This window comes from Stegodyphus dumicola, chromosome 4, assembly GCF_044657685.1.
Source record: "Stegodyphus dumicola isolate Sdum_Otavi_A_Nest chromosome 4, ASM4465768v1".
Taxonomy (NCBI): Eukaryota; Metazoa; Arthropoda; class Arachnida; order Araneae; family Eresidae; genus Stegodyphus; species Stegodyphus dumicola.
The window spans coordinates 52,487,044-52,506,927 of record NC_140771.1 but is presented as its reverse complement, the minus strand read 5'-3'; the positions used below and the strand labels follow the sequence as shown (position 1 = coordinate 52,506,927).

The 19,884-nt window shown below is 33.7% G+C and overlaps 2 protein-coding genes across 4 annotated transcripts in view; one reads left to right on the top strand and one right to left on the bottom strand.

Annotated features, from left to right (window-relative positions):
- Positions 1 to 8,820, bottom strand: part of pcx (pecanex) — a 267,343-nt gene extending 258,523 nt beyond the window's left edge. For all 3 annotated transcript variants that reach the window (XM_085814871.1, XM_085814873.1, XM_085814872.1), the window contains exon 1: positions 8,511 to 8,820. In XM_085814871.1, coding sequence (XP_085670997.1) covers positions 8,511 to 8,663 — 153 coding nt within the window. In that variant the 5' untranslated portion in view covers positions 8,664 to 8,820. The remainder of the gene's footprint in view (positions 1 to 8,510) is intronic.
- Positions 8,821 to 9,197: 377 nt separating this feature from the next.
- LOC118202383 (mitogen-activated protein kinase kinase kinase 11-like) overlaps positions 9,198 to 19,884 on the top strand; it is a 64,137-nt gene continuing 53,450 nt past the window's right edge. The window contains exon 1 of the mRNA XM_035374555.2: positions 9,198 to 10,191. Within this exon, the coding sequence (XP_035230446.1) occupies positions 9,480 to 10,191 (712 nt within the window). The 5' untranslated portion in view covers positions 9,198 to 9,479. The remainder of the gene's footprint in view (positions 10,192 to 19,884) is intronic.

Here is a 19,884-nt window from a genome sequence, read left to right as displayed (position 1 = left end):
AGCAAATGGATGGGATCCCCAAGCTAAGGCTTGTTATCTTGCTGCTTCTTTAAGAGCAGACGCAGCGGATATCCTTCAGACTCTTTCTGAAAACCAAAGGCTAGATTTTGAAGCTCTGTCCGGCAAGAAATGTTTAAAAGACTACAGCAAGTTTCAATTAAAATCCTGTCAACAGAAGCCCACCGAAACACTATAGGAGCACGACACGGATGTTGAAAGGCTGTCCCATTTCGCCTTTCAAGAGTGCTCGAGAGAAACAAAGGAAATCCTGTTCCCGCAATACTTCATCAACGGCATCCGGAATCCGGAAATATAGCAAGCTCTACGAATGGTGGATGTCAAGGACATAAAAAGCACTCTGTTGTACGCTGTGAAACTTGAGGCAACCCAGTTAGCAACTCGTAGAGATTGCTACCCAGTCAGAGATGTGCGAGTCTACAAGCCAGTGGATCAATTGATGGCTAGTTTAGATGATTTATCCAAACTAGTCAATGCTTTAATATGGAAAAACAGTGAGAAGAAACTCTCCTTAAAGTGTTGGAAATGTGATGTTCAAGTCCACGTATGAAAGAACTGCAGAATATCCCTGGGCACTAAAAAAAAAGATTACTTAACCAGACAACTCAATGCCTTGAGACGGAATATTAATCACAAGAAACCGACCCTAAAGTGCTCGAACTGCGGTGTTGAAGGCCACATAAGAAGGAACTGTAGAACACCCCAGAGCATGAAAAATATGACAGATGATTTAAACAGACAATTAAATGCCATGAGACGGAAAAGGAGTGACAAGAAACCAAAGTGCTGGAACTGCGGTACATACGAAGGAAGTGCAGAACACCCCAGGGCACGGAAAATAAGACTATTTTGCAGCAACAATGCAGGAAACAAATTAATGATCCAAGCAGAGCGGGATTCGAACGATAGTAAAAAACCTCGTTTTAAAGCGCTCAAGATTTTTATAGTGAGTGACAACAGTAATGGACATATCACCATTAGCGAGTGGACAGTAATGGACATCAATGGGCATATCGATGGAGTTCCTTGCGATATGATCATTGACACAGAAGCTAATGTTACCACCATTCGGAAGGATTTAGCTCAACAATTTAAAGATAAACTCATTTGGATGCCATCCTGTGTTACCCTCCAGACTGAGTCTGTTGATGAAATCTCCATAGCTGGTAAGGTAAACGTGAACATCGCGTTTGGAAGTGCCACCTACCATAACACAGCATATGTGGCTGATATTACAGATCCATGCATACTCGGATTGGACTTTCTAAGGAAATACAATTTTTCTTTAGACTTTAAAAACAACAAACTGTTTCAGAATCAGAGGACATAACTATGCATCATCAGAAGGGATCCTCACCTGGAAATGCAGACGCCTTGTCTGAAAGACCCTGCACAGAAAGCAGCCGAAATCATACTAGGGTCGAAGAGAAATGCAAAACGGCTATTCTGCATTTCAGATGCTCTTCAGTCGTGACCTTCGTTTACCTACTTTAAACCACTAAAACATAAAATAGAACGCAATCTAAAGCACAGAGAAAGCTAATCCGATCTCGCCGAGAATCCACTACAATCAACAAAAAACAGTTATCTAAACAACTCAGTTGAGATAGTTCTAGCAACTTCTGAAAAGCAAAAAATACAGAATTACATATAACATCATAGTCAATTACATTTATTCAAATTAAATATCAATTACAGAGATAATAGTTTTATTCAAGGTTAAATGAACATGCTCTTTTATTTTTACGTTTCCTGCGTAGCTTTCTCTTAAAATATGTCATGCACTGCATTGCACGGGGAAATAAAACAATTTTAATTATAATTCCGTTGATCTTTAGATTATGGTAACTTGGCGATTTTTTGGTGAAAATTTGGCGACCAACTCTCCTACAGCAACCCTCTATTTTTTTTTTCCCGCCGCCATTTTTTCTTCACGAAGTAAAGACATGTTTCTTTTCTTTTTATCTACTGAACACTTCTTCCAACAATCTTCTAGCCGAATTACACTTATGCTAGAAATTTTATCTAACAAAACTGCTTAATCATGACAAATATTCACTGCAAAATTGGGAAAAAGTGTACAATACCATACTCCTTACGCGTTTTTCAAAATAACACATACACATAAACCATGTACACGTCGACTTATTTTTACTTAAAAAAACATCCCAGAATTACACAAAAATGGCATTGCGCACACTCTTCACTATATCCATGTACACTGCTTTTTTCTCATAAATTAGAAAAATTTCACGAAATAACATGACAATTTTCTGAATCTTTAAACCCGGTAAAAAGAACATATATGAAATTACCTGATCGCCAAAAAGTATATACCCTTTCCAAATATGAACATTTCCACATATAAAATAAATAAAATATCCAAAAACTTTTACCTCTAAATCATCTATTATATTATAAACATCACCAACGAATTCATACCGCAAGCATTACAAATACTTAGTGTCAAATATTTAAATTATTTCCATGCACGTTTACTTCAACTTAAACGTATACCAAATTCCTACAAACATAAAATTCACAAAATAACTATCATTTAATTAAAATATAAATAAGCACATACATTAAATTAATAAAAATTAGCTTACAATCCTAATTACTTTAAACTAAATCATTGCTAATAACAATTTTCCCAATAATACCAAATTACTTCACTTCCACCTTACATTTAGAACAATGCATATAATTAAAAATACTAACTTACCTAATCTTCTTCAGAATCTTGATTACGTGTCCAATAAACTTTTCTTATTTCCTCCGCTAAATAAAAAGCAAGCGTATGTGCGCCTGTTTCAGGATCTTTAAAATCATACTTATAGTTCACAGCAAGGTACCAGGTAAAATAAATAACTTAATAAAACATCTTTACTTCTATCTCGCACAACCTTAAAGAAACACTTATTACTACCCCTTGCAATCCCACTAAATATCCCATTTCGAATTCACTTTAGTTAAGGCCATGGGATCCAAAAATTAACGAACACTGTTTCACACAACACAGAATAAAGCCAAATACAAAATTTCCAGATTTTTTCCTGATTTCCCCCCTTTTCCGATTAAAGAACCGTAATTCATCCATTAATATCACATGACATATCCCATGATCTCTCATTTCCCTCACACAAAATAATGCGTAATCGGAACTGAGTACTGCTCACATTATTACCCAGTAGTAACTTTATCGCCTCAAATGTCGCCAAACTACCAGTTACCATATTCTAAAGATCAGCCTATAATTCTACTAAAAATAACTAACTGAATATATGAAATTCGTAACAATATAAACATAGAAGAGGAATCAGCTTGCAGGTGAAGACTCACAGATGAAGATAAGCAAACTTGACGAATTTTCACACATATAAAATCATCTCAGTAAATATTTATCCAATCATAATGAAATCCGAGACATTTCTATGATACAATCATAATGAAATATGATAAACTGCCATATACATTGATTCTTAAAACTAAGATGCAGGCATTTTAGATGGGAAAGCAAAGCAAGGAGATATTAGCAAGGTAGAACCAGCAGAAGAATGATGTAATTAACTGTCAGGGGTATTTATACCAAGTTTGATGTACAAGTGCAGCTAATCTATGATTAGTTAGTAGCATTACATAATCTAGAAAAATCTCAAATTTCGGAAAACAGATGAATTTAGGGGAAGAGCACCAAATTTAAAACGTTAATTTTGAGGTGCCAATTATTTTTTTAAGTAGCCAACGTATTTTGTTATATCTTACATATATGTGTTTCATTCCAATATAAAATAAGGTTTAATAGTGAAAATACTTAATTCAAAAACTCACAGAGGCAAAAACAATTTCCTTAAACTTAAAAATGTTACAATTTAAACATCCTATTTCAAAGTTAAACCTTAAACCAAAAAGCATTTGTAGATTATGTTTATATTTCCCCCCTCATCACTTATTCAAGAATCTAAATTTTCTCATCAATAAATATGCTTCTGTTTTAATTACAAAACCTGTGGGAAATAAAAGTTTTCTCCTTTGAAATATGATGCTCTGGACATACTTTATATGTTTGTTAATTAATACACTATACTTTTATTTAAAAAATTACTTATCTTCGCTATTTTAAAAACTATTCATGTAACTATGTTTACATAAATATCACACACTCACATAAATATGTTATTGTTTACTTTTACTACTTGGATATGAATTTTAATAGTCTGATACATTTTGCACTCTTTTTAAGAAGGAAATCTAAAATAATAAATATCTGTTACATTTTAGAAGGCAGGACGGAAGGCAAAATTACTAAATGATAGATGCTTGGGATAGGTCACTATTCCATGCAAAAATGATCTCTTTTATATAAATCTTAAATATTAAACAGTATTTTAAGAATGCTTCCAACTTCTTTGCATTAAACAGAAAATAAGACCTTTTTAAGTGAGAATTTATTATTTTATCAAGAAGTTCCATTAAAATTAAGCATTAAATTTTATTATTTTCAAGAATAAGAATTTAAGTTCAAGGTCAAGGATAGCTTAGTTAATTTAAAAAGCATAAGCAAAAGATATTCATCAGCAAGTTCAGAATAAAATCTGAAATTTTTCTTTTTTTAAAAGAGCAGATAAAATGACCTATAGTGGCCATATATACAAAAGAACAAATCAAATGTTCAGATCACTGCATTATCTTAAAAATACAAAACTTTCCATTAAAGTTTGTTCCATCCACATTTTTTCTTACCACACATTTAATCTTTAATCATTAGAATAACTTTTTGCATTAAAATGCAGCTGTACAAGTCAAAGGCACAATGTTAATTTTGTAGGACAAAATATTTGGAGACAGTCAAAAACACAGTCAAACATGCACATCTGTTTATATAAATTAAACAAAATGGGTTAGAGTTGACTGAAGGGTACCCCTTGTATTATCGCGAAGCTGTTTCATTATGGTAACCTGAGTAGTTGAAAGTTATGGAAAAACCCTACTATAACGTAATCGATTGAATTATTCCGGAAAATTTTGAATCATGGAATGTATTGTAAGGGCTTTTGTGGTGTGTGTTGGTTAGGAAGTAATTGTCTTGTTTAGAAAGAAGAATGGCTGAATGTAGTAAGAATAATTTGAAGTTTCTGTAAGATTTGGAACGAAAGGGGAAAAGAGCATTAATTGACCGGTATGCAAATGAAGATTTACTTAGTAACCATTTTCCGGACAGTCTGGAACTATGGAAGATATTTTTTACTCTTATTTTTGTGAATTTATGTGGTGACGCCGATATACGGATTCGAGTTTGGATAATTTTAAGAAGTTTTGGGATGCTGTTAAGTAATTTAGTGACTGAAGACGAAGAAAATTCGGAGAAAGTGTAGAATCGCCCACTGCTTGACGCGTTTTTAAGAATTGCACATATTCGGTCCATGTACACATCGACCTATTTCCACTTTAAAAAAAAATCCCAGAATTGCACAAAAATGGCATTGTGCACTCCCTTGAATTTATCCATGTACACATCGACCTATTTTCACTTAAAAAGTCAAAGAAAATTGACAAAAATACAATTCTTCTTACTCTTGTGAAAAGCGCCAAACAAATAAGTGAGTGATTTTGCACTTTAGCCGAAATTTCTAATTAAGAAAAGTGAATATTTGCTTTGTGTAGTACTTAAATGCATAAGAGATTTTTCCTTTTTTATGTTATTTTGTTTGGTTTAAAATGTAGTTTATTGAGATTATGTACTTTTTGTTTGCCTCTACTGTAGAATTGAAACCCCGTAAACTCATTGGACTTTTTAAGTGAACATATATCGATGTGTAGATGGACAAAGTGAAGCGACTGCGGAATGCTAAATTTGTGTAAATATCTTATTTTTTTTAAGTGAAAATAGATCAACGTGTACACGGATAAAGTCAAGGGAGTGTGCAATTCTGTGATGTTTTTTTAAGTGAAGATAGGTTGATGTGTACATGGATACCGAATATGTGCAATTCTTTGTCTTGTTATTTCGGCTTTGTGTAGTGGCGATCAAGCCAAAATAGCATATCAAAGAATTGCATAAACCTGATATCCATGTACCGCCAATTTTCTCCAAACGGTACCTGTAAATATACTTTTACCAACAAAATGTAAAAAACTTTTTTGCATGTATTCTAAATAATAATAATAATACTATGTTTCAGAGGCTAAGAAAAATACTAGCGATACTTATCTAAATGTTCAAAATGTGAAATTGAAAATAATTTGGTTAATCTTTGGATTATGATAACTTGGCAATTTTTTGGCAACCAACCCTGCTACAGCAACCGGCTAGTTTTTGTTTGGACGCCATTTTGTTTTCACAAAGTAAAGGCTTTTTTTATTTTTTTTTTTTTAACTCAAATTTTTTTCCAACAATCTGCTAGCCGAATTACGCTTATGCTAGAACTTTTATGGAACAAAAGTGCTTAATCATAATGAAGATTAGGTGCGAAATTGGGAGAAAGTGCAGAATCGCAAACTGCTTGCCGTGTTTTTAAGAATTGCACATACACGGTATCCATGTAAACGTCGATCTATTTTCACTTAAAAAAACATCCCAGAATTGCACAAAAATGGCATTGCGCACACTCTTGACTTTATCCATGTACACTGCTAAAGTCCTAGGTAGTAACCTTTATCGCCTTACCAAAATGTCGCCAAACTACCTGTTACCATATTCCAACGATTAGCGAAAAAGTCAACAGGTGTTTAACCTAAAGTCAGCCTAAACCCACGAAATTCCTTGTAGCAAGGATCGGAAGATGGAGCCTGCCACTGGCAACAGCTTTGAGTACCTTACAGGTGATAGTGGGACTTTACTCAGTCCTGCCCCCAATTTTGATGAAGAGCGGACAGATCCAAGGATCTCCCACCCCTCTTTCCCTATCAACAACCTCTCGAGAGAGGTTTCAGTTTGCCGCATATTTAGAGTGACCCCATGCTGCACTGACACTATACATTTGCCATTCTCTGGGATTTGAACCCAGGCCCTTTGGTATGGCAGTCAGCGATGCTAAACACTATACCGGTTTGGTAGCTCAATTATGTATAATAACACAATGAGATTTTAGCCCTCCAAATCAAAACAAAATATAATAATTATTTATCATAATATAATTATTCTAATTTAATAAGAATATAATAATAATTAGAACAGTAACTATAATAAGAATTATAACAGTAGCTATAATAAGAATTTATTATCATATAATTATTAAAACTTATTAAGAAATTTTTTTTTTTTTTTTTCAGTGTATATTAGTGCACATATATTTTAGTTCAAAGATAAAAAAAAAGATATACAGTATAAAGTCCAAGATCCGGACTCATCAGGATTTTACCGATTCCAGACTTGGGATTTTTCCAGATATTAGATCATCAGTTTAAATCTAGTAAAATGGCATGTAGAAACTAAAAAGTTAAAAATATGAAATCGGGGTTTATGAAATAATGAAGCATTTATGATCTCAAGGGTGTCAAAATTTACAAAAAAAAAAAAAAAAAAAAAAGGTTTTTTGTTTACATTTCTTTCAATCTAAGTTGCTTCAACTTTTGAATTATCTACGTACACTGCTAAAGTCCTAGCTAGTAACCTCTATCGCCTTATCAAAATGTCGCCAAACTACCTGTTACCATATTCCAAAGATTAGGCAATAATTTAAGAAGTTGCACTTCCAATGTTGAAATTATGGTATAATTATGAGAGGTAACAAACATATTACTGGCAGAGATTTGTATTTAGGGCTTTTTAGAGAAACTTCTACATGCTTATTTAGTAATTAAAGGTAAAGCACCTGTTTGGAAACATAATATACCTTTCAATTTATTTCATGTAATCTGATAATAACATATCACTTTAATTTTGAAAAATGCAATGTAAAGGTCAGAACAAGGAAAATACTTTGGAAATTCTTAGTTAAATGTATTATTCTTTCTCTAAACAAATAGAAAAATTTTCTAATGACGATTAACCTTTAGGACAGATGAAAGTTATAGAATACAATTTAAGACATCATAATTTTGTTCCAACTTTCGAGCATCTATTACTAATAATAGAAAATAAAAATTACAAGTATCATTAGCATGATTACTTTACGATGGCATACACATAACATTATGGAAAACCAACAAAATTTTACTAAACATATTATACTAACACAATCTAAACACATATACATAATTTACAAGTAATATAATTTTTTCTCATTTACAATAAGAGAAATAAAACCTTTGTAGAAGAATAATTTAAAAAAACATACAGATAACTTCACTTACTGAAAAATAAATCTATCATATAATGAAGAAACTAAAATCTACAATATGATAACATTTTTTAGCAAAAAATATTTTACATATCCTAATATTCATTTGTTTACTCAGCTATATACATAAATAACACATTATTTTGTTTCTAAGAAATCCATTCTTTAAACATAAAATGATTGTATTTAATAAAAGAAAATCTATCTCACCATATACAATCCAAATGGCAGACATAATAAAAGTAACCAAATGTAGAGATGAGCTATATTGCAAAAATGATCCTGACGAGGATCATAAAACCATCCCCCCGTAAACGATGCCCATACTGCTTGACGGAGAATTTCTAAAGTTTGATAACCCATTTCTCATTTCATTACTATTTTCCTAATATTTAGGTCCATGATATTAAGAAATTTGAGGAACCCGAAATAAGACATAAGCGCACTATTCTGCATAAACATTGAACGGGGGAGTATTTTACTGCCATGTTAAATAAATCTCTTTCAGTTTCAGCAGCGTGAAGAGGTGATGCCTATATTTTGTTATAAAATCTTCTTTGAAATTTATGCTGGTGAAACAGTAAATATTGCTTCACAATTTAATTAAATGGGAAGTATAAATATCGTTCTCCATACGAAAGCATGTTTAATATTCATCAGAATTCTAGTTTCCATTAAATAAATTTAATGAAAGAAAAATTTTTAAAAGAGCCAAAGAACTAATTTATATTCAAAATGAATAAATTTCGTAAAACTTGCAAAATTTCAGTAATGTATGATTTTATCAAGCTGTTAAAGAGTTCATTCGATATTCGACTTTCATCCGGTGTTTCGAATGCAAAACTAATGTAAACAACGGTGATCCAGCAGTTGCAACTCTACTCCGTCCATTTAATCCTAGCAATACTAATAATTGTAAACTTGTATGGGGGTGAACGAAGAGGTGTCAGGGTTCTGACTGTGTATTAAGAATGAATGTGGGTAGATTCTTTTTTGCTGCGCCTATCTCACTTTACCTAAATATAATTTTAATTTATGATGTTTAATTCGTTTTTATTATGAAATGTTGTAAGAAGATTCCGAGTTCTTGGTTATTTGTCCTTTGTTTAGGCTTAAGTTTTCAAGTAATGAAATGCAAGATCACTTAAACATTCTGTTGAGCTGATTACTTATCAACGGATGCCAGATTTTATTAAATTTTCCATGGAATCTCTGCATTCTCATGTCATAGAGAATCATGGAATCGGTGATAAAACGAGGCTTTGGACTGCCATTTATGATTACGAAGCATCGGGTGAAGATGAATTATCATTGCATCGGGGTGAACAAGTGGAAGTATTATCAAAAGATTCTAAAATATCTGGAGATGAAGGTTGGTGGACGGGAAAAATTTATGATAAAGTTGGGATATTTCCCAGTAATTTTGTTACTCAACTTGATGTAAACAATGTTCGCCCCGTAGGCAATGATGGTAGACCATTTACTATCAAATTTTCTGAATTGGAACTGGAAGAAGTCATTGGTGTTGGTGGATTTGGGAAAGTTTATAGAGGCTATTGGCGACAACAAGAAGTCGCTGTCAAGGCTGCCAGGCAGGATCCTGATGAAGACATAAGTGTAACCATTGAAAACGTGCGCCAAGAAGCAAAGCTTTTTTGGTTGCTCAATCATCCAAATATAGTTACACTAAAAGGAGTATGCTTAGAAGAGCCAAATTTATGTCTTGTGATGGAATATGCCAAGGGAGGTTCACTGAACAGAGTACTTAGTGGGCGAAAGATTCCACCTAATGTGCTTGTCAGTTGGGCCATTCAGATTGCACGAGGCATGCATTATTTGCATTCAGAAGCTCCAATTTCTCTTATACACAGAGACCTGAAATCGAGTAATGGTAAGAAATTTTATCCCATGTTTATATGGTACTGTGAAATCAATTTTGTATAATGTTCAAGTAGATGCATACATAAGGTTAAAATGTAAATTCTAAGCACAAAATATTCAACTATTCCTTTATTGAGGAATTGATTCTAACATGCATACTACTTTCTGTCAGATGATTAGTGTAGTAATAACATCTTTCTGTCAGATGATTAGTGTAGTAAACATGATACGGTTGATCTTTACAATATGGTAACTGGTAGTTTGGCGACATTTTGGAGGCGATAAAGGTTACTACCTGGGAATTTGGTAATAATGTGAGCAGTACTCAGTTCCGATTACGCATTATTTTGTGTGAGGGAAATGAGAGATCATGGGATATGTCATGTGATATTAATGGACGAATTACGGTTCTTTAATCAGAAAAGGGGGGAAATCGGAAAAAAATCTGGAAATTTTGTATTTGGCTTTATTCTGTGTTGTGTGAAACAGTGTTCGTGAATTTTTGGATCCCATGGCCGTAACTAAAGTGAATTCGAAATGGGTATTTATGTATGTATTAATTTAATGTATGTGCTCATTTATATTTTAAATAGTGTTTTTGAATTTAATTATATTTTAATTAAATGATAGTTATTTTGTGAATTTTATGTTTGTAGGAATTTGGTACACGTTTAAGTTGAAGTAAACGTGCATGGAAATAATTTAAATATTTGATACTAAGTATTTGTAATGCTTGTGGTATGAATTCGTTGGTGACGTGTATAATGTAATAGATGATTTAGAGGTAAAAGATTTTGGATATTTTATTTATTTTATATGTGGAAATGTTCATATTTGGAAAGGGTAAATACTTTTTCGCGATCAGGTAATTTCATATATGTTCTTTTTACCGGGTTTAAAGATTGAGAAAATTGTCATGTATTTTCGTGAAATTTTTCTAATTTATGAGAAAAAAGCAGTGTACATGGATATAGTGAAGAGTGTGCGCAATGCCATTTTTGTGCAATTCTGGGATGTTTTTTTAAGTAAAAATAAGTCGACGTGTACATGGTTTATGTGTATGTGTTATTTTGAAAAACGCGTAAGGAGTATGGTATTGTGCACTTTTTCCCAATTTTGCAGTGAATATTTGTCATGATTAAGCAGTTTTGTTAGATAAAATTTCTAGCATAAGTGTAATTCGTTATAGTAGATTGTTGGAAGAAGTGTTCAGTAGATAAAAAGAAAAGAAACATGTCTTTACTTCGTGAAGACAAAATGGCGGCGGGAAAAAAAAAAATAGAGGGTTGCTGTAGGAGAGTTGGTCGCCAAAAAACGCCAAGTTACCATAATGTAAAGATCAACCCATGATACCTCATAAAAGTATATTGTTTTTAGTGTTAGAATATTATGGATGCATCAAAATATTGTAAATTATCAAATATTGTATTCTTTGGATATACAGATTCATAAAATAAAGCCTGAATTATGTGATGAAAAACTATGATATAAATCGGTGATGTGCACTTATTAACCAGAACAGCATCATCAGATGATCTTAAAATGAGCAAAATCAATAGAACTTAGGTTAATTAGGTACAAAAATATGTCATTAGTAGTAATGAATAACATGAACACCTTTGTCACTAGTTGTAGAAAAACTGAACTCAATATGCTGTAGTAGAAAGGCCAAATGTAGTTTAATTTGTCAATATTGTAGTCCCTAATCTTTTTAATTAAAAAGACAGCCAGAGGAAGAAAATGTAGTTCATAAAAGTGTATCTTTTAATGTTTTCTTGATTCTTATTAGAGTAAGAAATGAACATGTTTACTTGCCAGTCCTGAAATTTTATGAACTTTAGCATGCGAAAAATGCTGTTTTTTTTTTTTTTTTTTTTTTTTTTTTTTTTGGTTGTTGTTGTTTTGTTTTTTATGAAATTGGTTTCTTATTGAAAATGTTTATAAATATCTTTCCAGTTATAAGCATCTTCATCGTGGCCTCCACTTATGTAATTTATAGACAATGTTAGCTTTTCTGTGCCTGTTGGATTCGGGAAGATGAATTCATTTCTTCTAAATTTAAGAAAGTGGTGTAGTGTATTAACTCTATTATTTTTTTATTAAATTCTTTGTATATGAAAAAACTGAAAAACTCCCAGGTTTATCTTTTCCTTTCATAGTTTGTCATGCAAGTAATGATCAACTTGCCAGCAATCCAAAGTCAAGATAGTCTTTTGTCTGTGCTTATCTTAAAGGTACAAATCAATAGTGGGCAGTTGCTTTAAAGTTCAGGAGTTTTCTGTAGACAGCACTGCCTCTTAGTCTGTTTAACAAACAAACAAGTATCATTTCCGCAATATCCTCTGGAGGAGAAGAGATACAAGGGAAGGCTCATTTATGACAAGCTAGTGACAGTACCATTTAAATGACAAACTAGTGACACTACCAGTTAAATATCTAAGATCTCTGTCTTTGGATCTGAGGAAGCTGTGAAGATTAGACATTATGGTATTTGATTGTAAAGTTCGGAAAAATATATTTCAGGGTACCCCTTGGCAAAAATTGGCAATTTTTTTGGCACCATTCTTGTTTACGTTCAATGCCCTCCCAAGTAAAATAGAGTCTAAAATATAATGCAATAAAACATAATTGAAATATAAAGGATTATAATCTCAATAAACCGCACTTTGAATAAAAACAAAACAAGGAAATAAGATAAAAATAAAAATACATGTTATCTAATATGCCCAATATAAAAAGGAAATATAGACTTACCTTATTTAGAAATTTCTTTGTCTTCTGTGTGTCCCACACAGAATTCCTCAACAGCATACAAAAACTGTTTAAAATTATCTGAACTGGAATCTGTATACTACCATCGCCACATAAATTCACAAAAGTATCGGACTGTTGGGGGCATTTCTTTCGAAAATCCCTTTTTTATTACACCCCTCATACCTTCCATAGTTGGGTAAAAGTATAGTTTAGGGTACCCCTTGGCGATACATGGATACCGAGTTTGTGCAATTCTTTGACTCGTTATTTTTGTGCCACAAATCACCGCTACACAAAGCCAAAATAACAAGAAAAACAATTACACAAACTCGGTATCCATGTACACATCAACCTATTTTCACTTTAAAAAAATCCCCGAATTGTACAAAAAATGGCATTGCACACTCTTTTGACTTTATCCATGTACATGTCGACCTATTTTCACTTAAAAAAAAATTCCCCAAATTGCACAAAAATGGCATTACGCATTCCTTTGACTTTATCCATGTACACATCGATCTATTTTCATTTTTAAAAAAATCCCCGAATTGCACAGAAATGGCATTGCACGCTCCTTTGACTTTATCCATGTACATGTCGACCTATTTTCACTTAAAAAAAATTCCCCAAATTGCTCAAAAATGGCATTACGCATTCCTTTGACTTTATCCATGTACACAATCTATTTTCATTTTAAAAAAAATCACAGAATTGCACAAACTTGCATTGTGCACTCCCTTTACTTTGTCCATGTACACATTGATATATTTTCCCTTAAAATGTCAAAAGAGCACCCAATTATACAATATAGGCAAACAAAAAATATGTAATCTCAATTAACAGCATCCAAAAGCTTCCTAAAATTATCTGAAGTGAATCTGTATGTCCGCATCGCCACATAAATTCACAAAAATAAGAGTAAAAAATATCCTGTGTAGTTCCGGACTATTGATAACACTTTTTTTTTAAATCTCTCTTCACCACACTTTTTGATTTTTGAGTCCGCTTCGTACACCCAGAGCCATGTAAAAATCAATCATACTCAAATGACTTTTTTCAAACCAGGTACCCTTTCTGATCGAAAGCTTCACATAGTGACCATCTGAATCTTTCTTCCTACAAACCCATTCAAATCCATCTAAATGGTTTTTACGTTCGACTAGACGCATATCTTTCCTACATACAGGACACTTATAATGGCTACTAAGTAAACATTTACTCAATTAACGCTCTTTTCCCCTTTCGCTCCAAATCGTGCAGAAACTTCAAATTAATCTTACTACATTCAGCCATTCTACAGTCTAAACAATGAAACCAACACACACCACAAAAATGCTAACAAAACATCCCATGATTCAAAATTTCCCAGAATCATACACCCAATTACGTCACAATAGAGTTTCCATAACATTCAACTACTCAGGCTACCATAAATGAAAAACAACTTCGCCATAATACAAGGGATACCATAAAGTTTACTCTAACCCATAATGTTGATATGAGCTCCAGTTTCCGAATCCTTAAATATCTGCAGAATTTACTGAGAGGTGAACAAAGCCATTTAAATCTTTATTTACGTACCTGTCAATCAATGTTTTCTTTCCCATTCATTCTAAAGCATATAGAAACTTCAAGTTAATCATCCCACAAATGGGCATTTTACAGTGTAAAGCAAAATAAGCAACGTATTTCATAACCAACATCCAATGCATAAATAAGCCCTGAGAAATATTGGCTAATCTTTGGAATATGGTAACAGGTAGTTTGCCAACATTTTGGTAAGGCGATAAAGGTTACTAGCTAGGACTTCAGCAATAATCTGAGAAGTACAGAGTTCCAATCACAGATTATTTTGTCTCAGAGAAATGAGAGATCATGTGACATTTATGGACGAATCAGAGTTCTTAAATCCGAAAAGGGGGGAAATTTGCAAGAATATCTGCAGTACTTCATGCCATCTTGTATGTTCAGCTTCATTCCATCTTGTATCTTGTGGGAAACAGTGTTGCTTAATATTTGGATCACATGGGCTTTCTATAGTAAATTCCAAATTTTTATTGCATTTATGTGATCATCCAAAAGAGTTGCTTGAATGGTATGCCTTTGGTTCGTAAAAACAAAATGGCGTCCAAAAAAAAAATAGCAGGTTGCTGTAGCAGGGATGGTCGCCAAGTTACCATAATCCGAAGATTCACCGAAATATTTTCTAAACAATCAACAATCACACATTACAACCAATCACGTCATAATAGGGTTTCCAAAACGTTCATTGGAAAATACTCAAGATTACCATAAATGAAACAACAACTTGGTGATAATCTAAGGGGTACCCTAAAGTATAGATTACCTGCAAAGTTTGACAAAACACGTAGTGTTAAATAGTTTTTAAAAAAATAAATGTTGCAAAGCATAATAATTGGTTGAATCTTCAAAAAACATTTGCAGGTGAAGCTAAAAACTTATCTCATCTCTAGAAATTGAAAGATGTAAAAGTAGTATATTCTCCCTGCACAAAGCAAAAGGCACAAGTTTCAGGTTGTGTATTTTGTTGTTCACTTCATATTCAACTTTTTGTTGTCAGCTTTCATGTTGTGTCACTCATTGCTGTTTCTGAGTTCTTCAACAAAGCATAAAACCATTAAATATCCAGAAATATAATCAACCAGTCATTAATTGATATGCTGAATGATTTAAAGGTAATAAGTGCATTTCTTAATACTACACTTTTAGTAATGAATCCTATTGAAATAAATTAGGTGTACTGTAATTTATTTCAATACAATGCATTGTTATGCATTGTACTTGCGATTTAAAATAAGTGTACTTGATATCTACAATTTAAAAGCACTAACCACACTTCTTAATATCTGGTTGTAATGAAAGTTTTCTGCCAAAGAAACGTTTTTAATAAAGTTAGGAAAAAAGAAACATGAAAGCAGTATCTTTAGTGCGGGTAAGTAATCACCACTCAAATCTACGATTTTCTGCCAACATTTCCTGACAACAACAGTGATCGTGACAGACGATCATTAAGGGCAATTGTGACGAAAAATAAGAAGACCACAGCTGCAAAAGTTACTGCTGAAATTAATGTTGTGTTACCGAACCCTGTGAGTACCAAAACAATTAGAAGGGAGCTTCATAAACAGGGAATTGCTGGCCGTGCTGCAATTGAGAAGCCACTCATCAGTGATGCTAATGCCCGTAACAGGAAAAGGTGGTGTTTAAGTCATAAAGCCTGGACTATAGAGCAGTGGAAGCGAGTAATATGGTCTGACGAGTCTTCTTTCACATTGTTTCCCACTTCTGGCCGAGTTTACGTCTGGAGAACGCCATCTCAAGCCTATAATACAGACTGCTTGTTTCCAAGAGTGAAACATGGCAGGGGTTCTGTTATAATTTGGGCAACCATATCGTGGTTCTCTGCTAGCCCCATGATAACTGTGTCAGGGCACATGACTGCCAAGACTTATGTGAACATTTTGGCCGATCAAGTTCATCCCATGGTACAAACTTTGTTCCCCGATGGTGATGGCGTCTTCCAAGACGACAAAGCCCCTGTTCACACAGCTCACATTGTCCAGGACTGGTTTTCTGAGCACGAGGATGAGTTGTCCCATCTCTCCTGGCCACCACAGTCACCAGACCTGAATATTATCGAACCTTTGTGGTCTACATTGGAACGGAAAGTGCGTTCTCGTTATCCACCGCCAACATCGAACATGAACTTGTCACCGTTTTGCAGGAAGAAGGGTATAATATTCCCTTGGCAAACATACAAGAACTGTATTTATCCATTCCGAGAAGACTGCAAGCTGTTTTGAATGCCAACGGGTTTCCTACACCATATTAAGCAAAGAAACACGTTTTTTTAAAGGTGTTTCCATATTTTTGTCCAACCCCTGTGTACGTATCCAAATGATCAGAAGGTTGTTGATGCTTGTTCCTTGATCTATTGCACCAAGATATTTTACTGTACATTTATTTACAATTTATTTACAAGTCGTATGCCACCTGGCATGTTTACAAGCGTTATGCCTCCTGGCATGTACGTGATAGACATATTCTGCCACCTGGCATGTGAATTGATACATCATACTAGTTTTCTGCCACCTGACAGATACGATGCAATTACCTCAATTAGCGGTAATATGCCCGACATTTTGGCGTGTCCGCTTCCCTTACGTTCTGTAACGCAACTAACTTTTTGTGCGGTGCGCCCTCTGGGCACAAATCACCGCAATCACCGAGGAGGCCAAAACATCCTCCCCCCCCCCCCGATGAATTACATTCATCTTAATACAATCTTCAATATATGCAAACAAGTAAATGAAAAATATAGAAACTGAAAACATACAAAAACCTTCAAAAAGTATAAAATTACATATTACACTTACCAATCTTCTAGCAAAACATCTTATATCTTACTATATTGAAACGTTAACTATGAGGGTTAAACTAGAACAAACAAATAAAATTATTAGTACAATAAGAAATAAAAAAATAATAAAACATATTCAATATAAAACAAACACTTAAGTTAATGTTCTTCAACTGGTAAAAGACACAGTTTGGTAATAGGACGTTTAATGTCCCCGTGCACAGTTTTTAGTCTAACCACTCGGACATTATTGTCTCTTCCAGGAAACACTTCTATTACTCGCCCGAGTTTCCAACGTAATGAAAGCATATTATCTTCTTTAATGAGAACCAAGTCATTTAGACGAATATTTCTGCTAGGCTGTCTCCATTTGCTACGCTGCTGTAGTTGGCACAGGTACTCTTTAGACCACCGCTTCCAAAACCCTTGGAACATCTGCTGTGTTAGTTGCCATCTTTGCAATGGAGACACTCGTACTTCGGTTAAATCTTGTTCCGGAACAGCTGTTAAAGAAGTCCCTATAATAAAGTGTCCAGGAGTCAAAGCTATCAAATCATTGGGATCACTGGAGACCGGTGTTATTGGCCTCGAATTTAAGCATGCTTCAATTTGTGCAATTAGAGTTAACTCTTCATAAGTCAAAATTTGAGTTCCAACACATTTCTTTAGATGCAGCTTCATAGATCTAACAGCTGCCTCCCATATACCGCCATGATGTGGAGCAGCTGGCGGGTTGAATATCCACCTTATGTTTTCATTTGCTAACCACCTTTGAAATTCTGAAGCCTTCCGTAACTCATAGGCGGTAAGCATACCAGATTGCATTTCACGAGCGGATTTACAGTTGTTCACGAAGCGCAGAACATAAGCCATTATTCCCAGTATTTTGGTTAAATTTCCGTACAGTTTAAGATTTAGTAACGGTTCTGTAGACTCCACAAGTGTTTTCAAAGTAACACATTTTCGTTCTTCACTAACGTTTTGCAAGTCAGCTTCGGTATTCATTTCGTTTATGTGATGTCGAATATCTACTTCTGAAAGCCAGGGTGGCCCAGAAAACCAATCACTATCATTAATTAGAGCTTCAGCATCCATTCCCCCTTTACACCTAACTGTTGCTGAAAACGTCTGTAAAAGAACGGAAGTCGGTAGTTTAATTTTGTTATTATTTTCATTACATAAGAGCGAAAGAGAAGCTTCAGGGATTGGCGTTTCTTTTGTCTGATTGGAAGTATCCGTCTCTAAATCTTTCGATGCGGCGTCACATATTAACGAATTATGTAAACCTTGGACATTGCACAGTCTGCATTTTTCATCTTTATGAGCACAGAAACGCCTTGGATGCCCTTTCGAAAAGCAAATAAAACATAAACCTCGATCCATTAATGCCTTTCGGCGAGCCTTTAAATCAAGTGCGCAATCATGATTCATATGACAAGCAGATAAACAAAATATACAGACATTTTGATTCTCTTTCTTAGGCGGGGTAGAGAACTTTCGATTTGGATTAAAATGTGAATTTTGAAAGTATTTAGAGGGAGTTTCGCTTTGACTAGTTAATACCGAAGCACCTTGCTTATTCGTACTGTAATCATTTCTTTCAGAATGCATGTAAGATTTATTTTGATAACCTTGATGGGAACTTTTGTTTCGTATTGATGTTTCATTTACATCAAAATTCTTAGAACGCGCTAACATCATTGATGTTTCCCTACATTCCACTTCAGTTTTCAAGAACGTTAGTAGTTCATTAACATCGAAATTTCGTTTATCACTTCTTTTCCTAGTGAATTCTAGAGTTAAATTCTCGGGTATTAACTTTAACAAAATAGGGGATAATAAATGTCCATAAGAACCACTAGTAACATTTAAAGAATTTAAATTCCTTATTTGTATTTCTATATCGTCATAAAGCTTCCTCAAAGAAGCCGTATTTCCGGAATATTTTACAGGTTCTAAACTCAACAATTTATTCATATGCGCATTAATTAGCAGGTCATCTCTGCCGAAACGGTTTTTTAGTATATCAACAGCCACCGTATATTTTTCACTAGTAAATGTTAATCCACTAATAGCATTTAAAGCTAAACCTCCCAAAAGCGATTTTAAATAACAAAACTTGTCAACCGAACTGAGACTTTCGTTTTGGTGAATGGAATTACTAAACTGATTCCAGAATTCAAGCCAAGAACAAGGATCACCGTAATATTTTGTAATCGTTAATTTTGGCAATTTTAAAGTATTAACTTCACAAGTTTTCAACTTCGGGGATATAGTTTCCTCACTAGAATTTCTAGATTCAACTTTACACGCGTTTTTTCTTAATTTTTCCTGAATTTTACATTTAAAACTTATAATTCTTTCCTGATATTCCTGCGCGGAAATTACTTCTGTTTCCAACTCCTGTTCCGTAATTATAAGTTTTTCAATCTCAGAATCGTATTGTTTCAACAACTGCGATTTTTCAAGTAACATTTCGAGTAATTCTTTTAATTTCTCATCCGCGGTTTCACCCTCTTCTAACAATGCAGAATCTATTTTACTCATCAACTTAGTAGTTAAGCTACG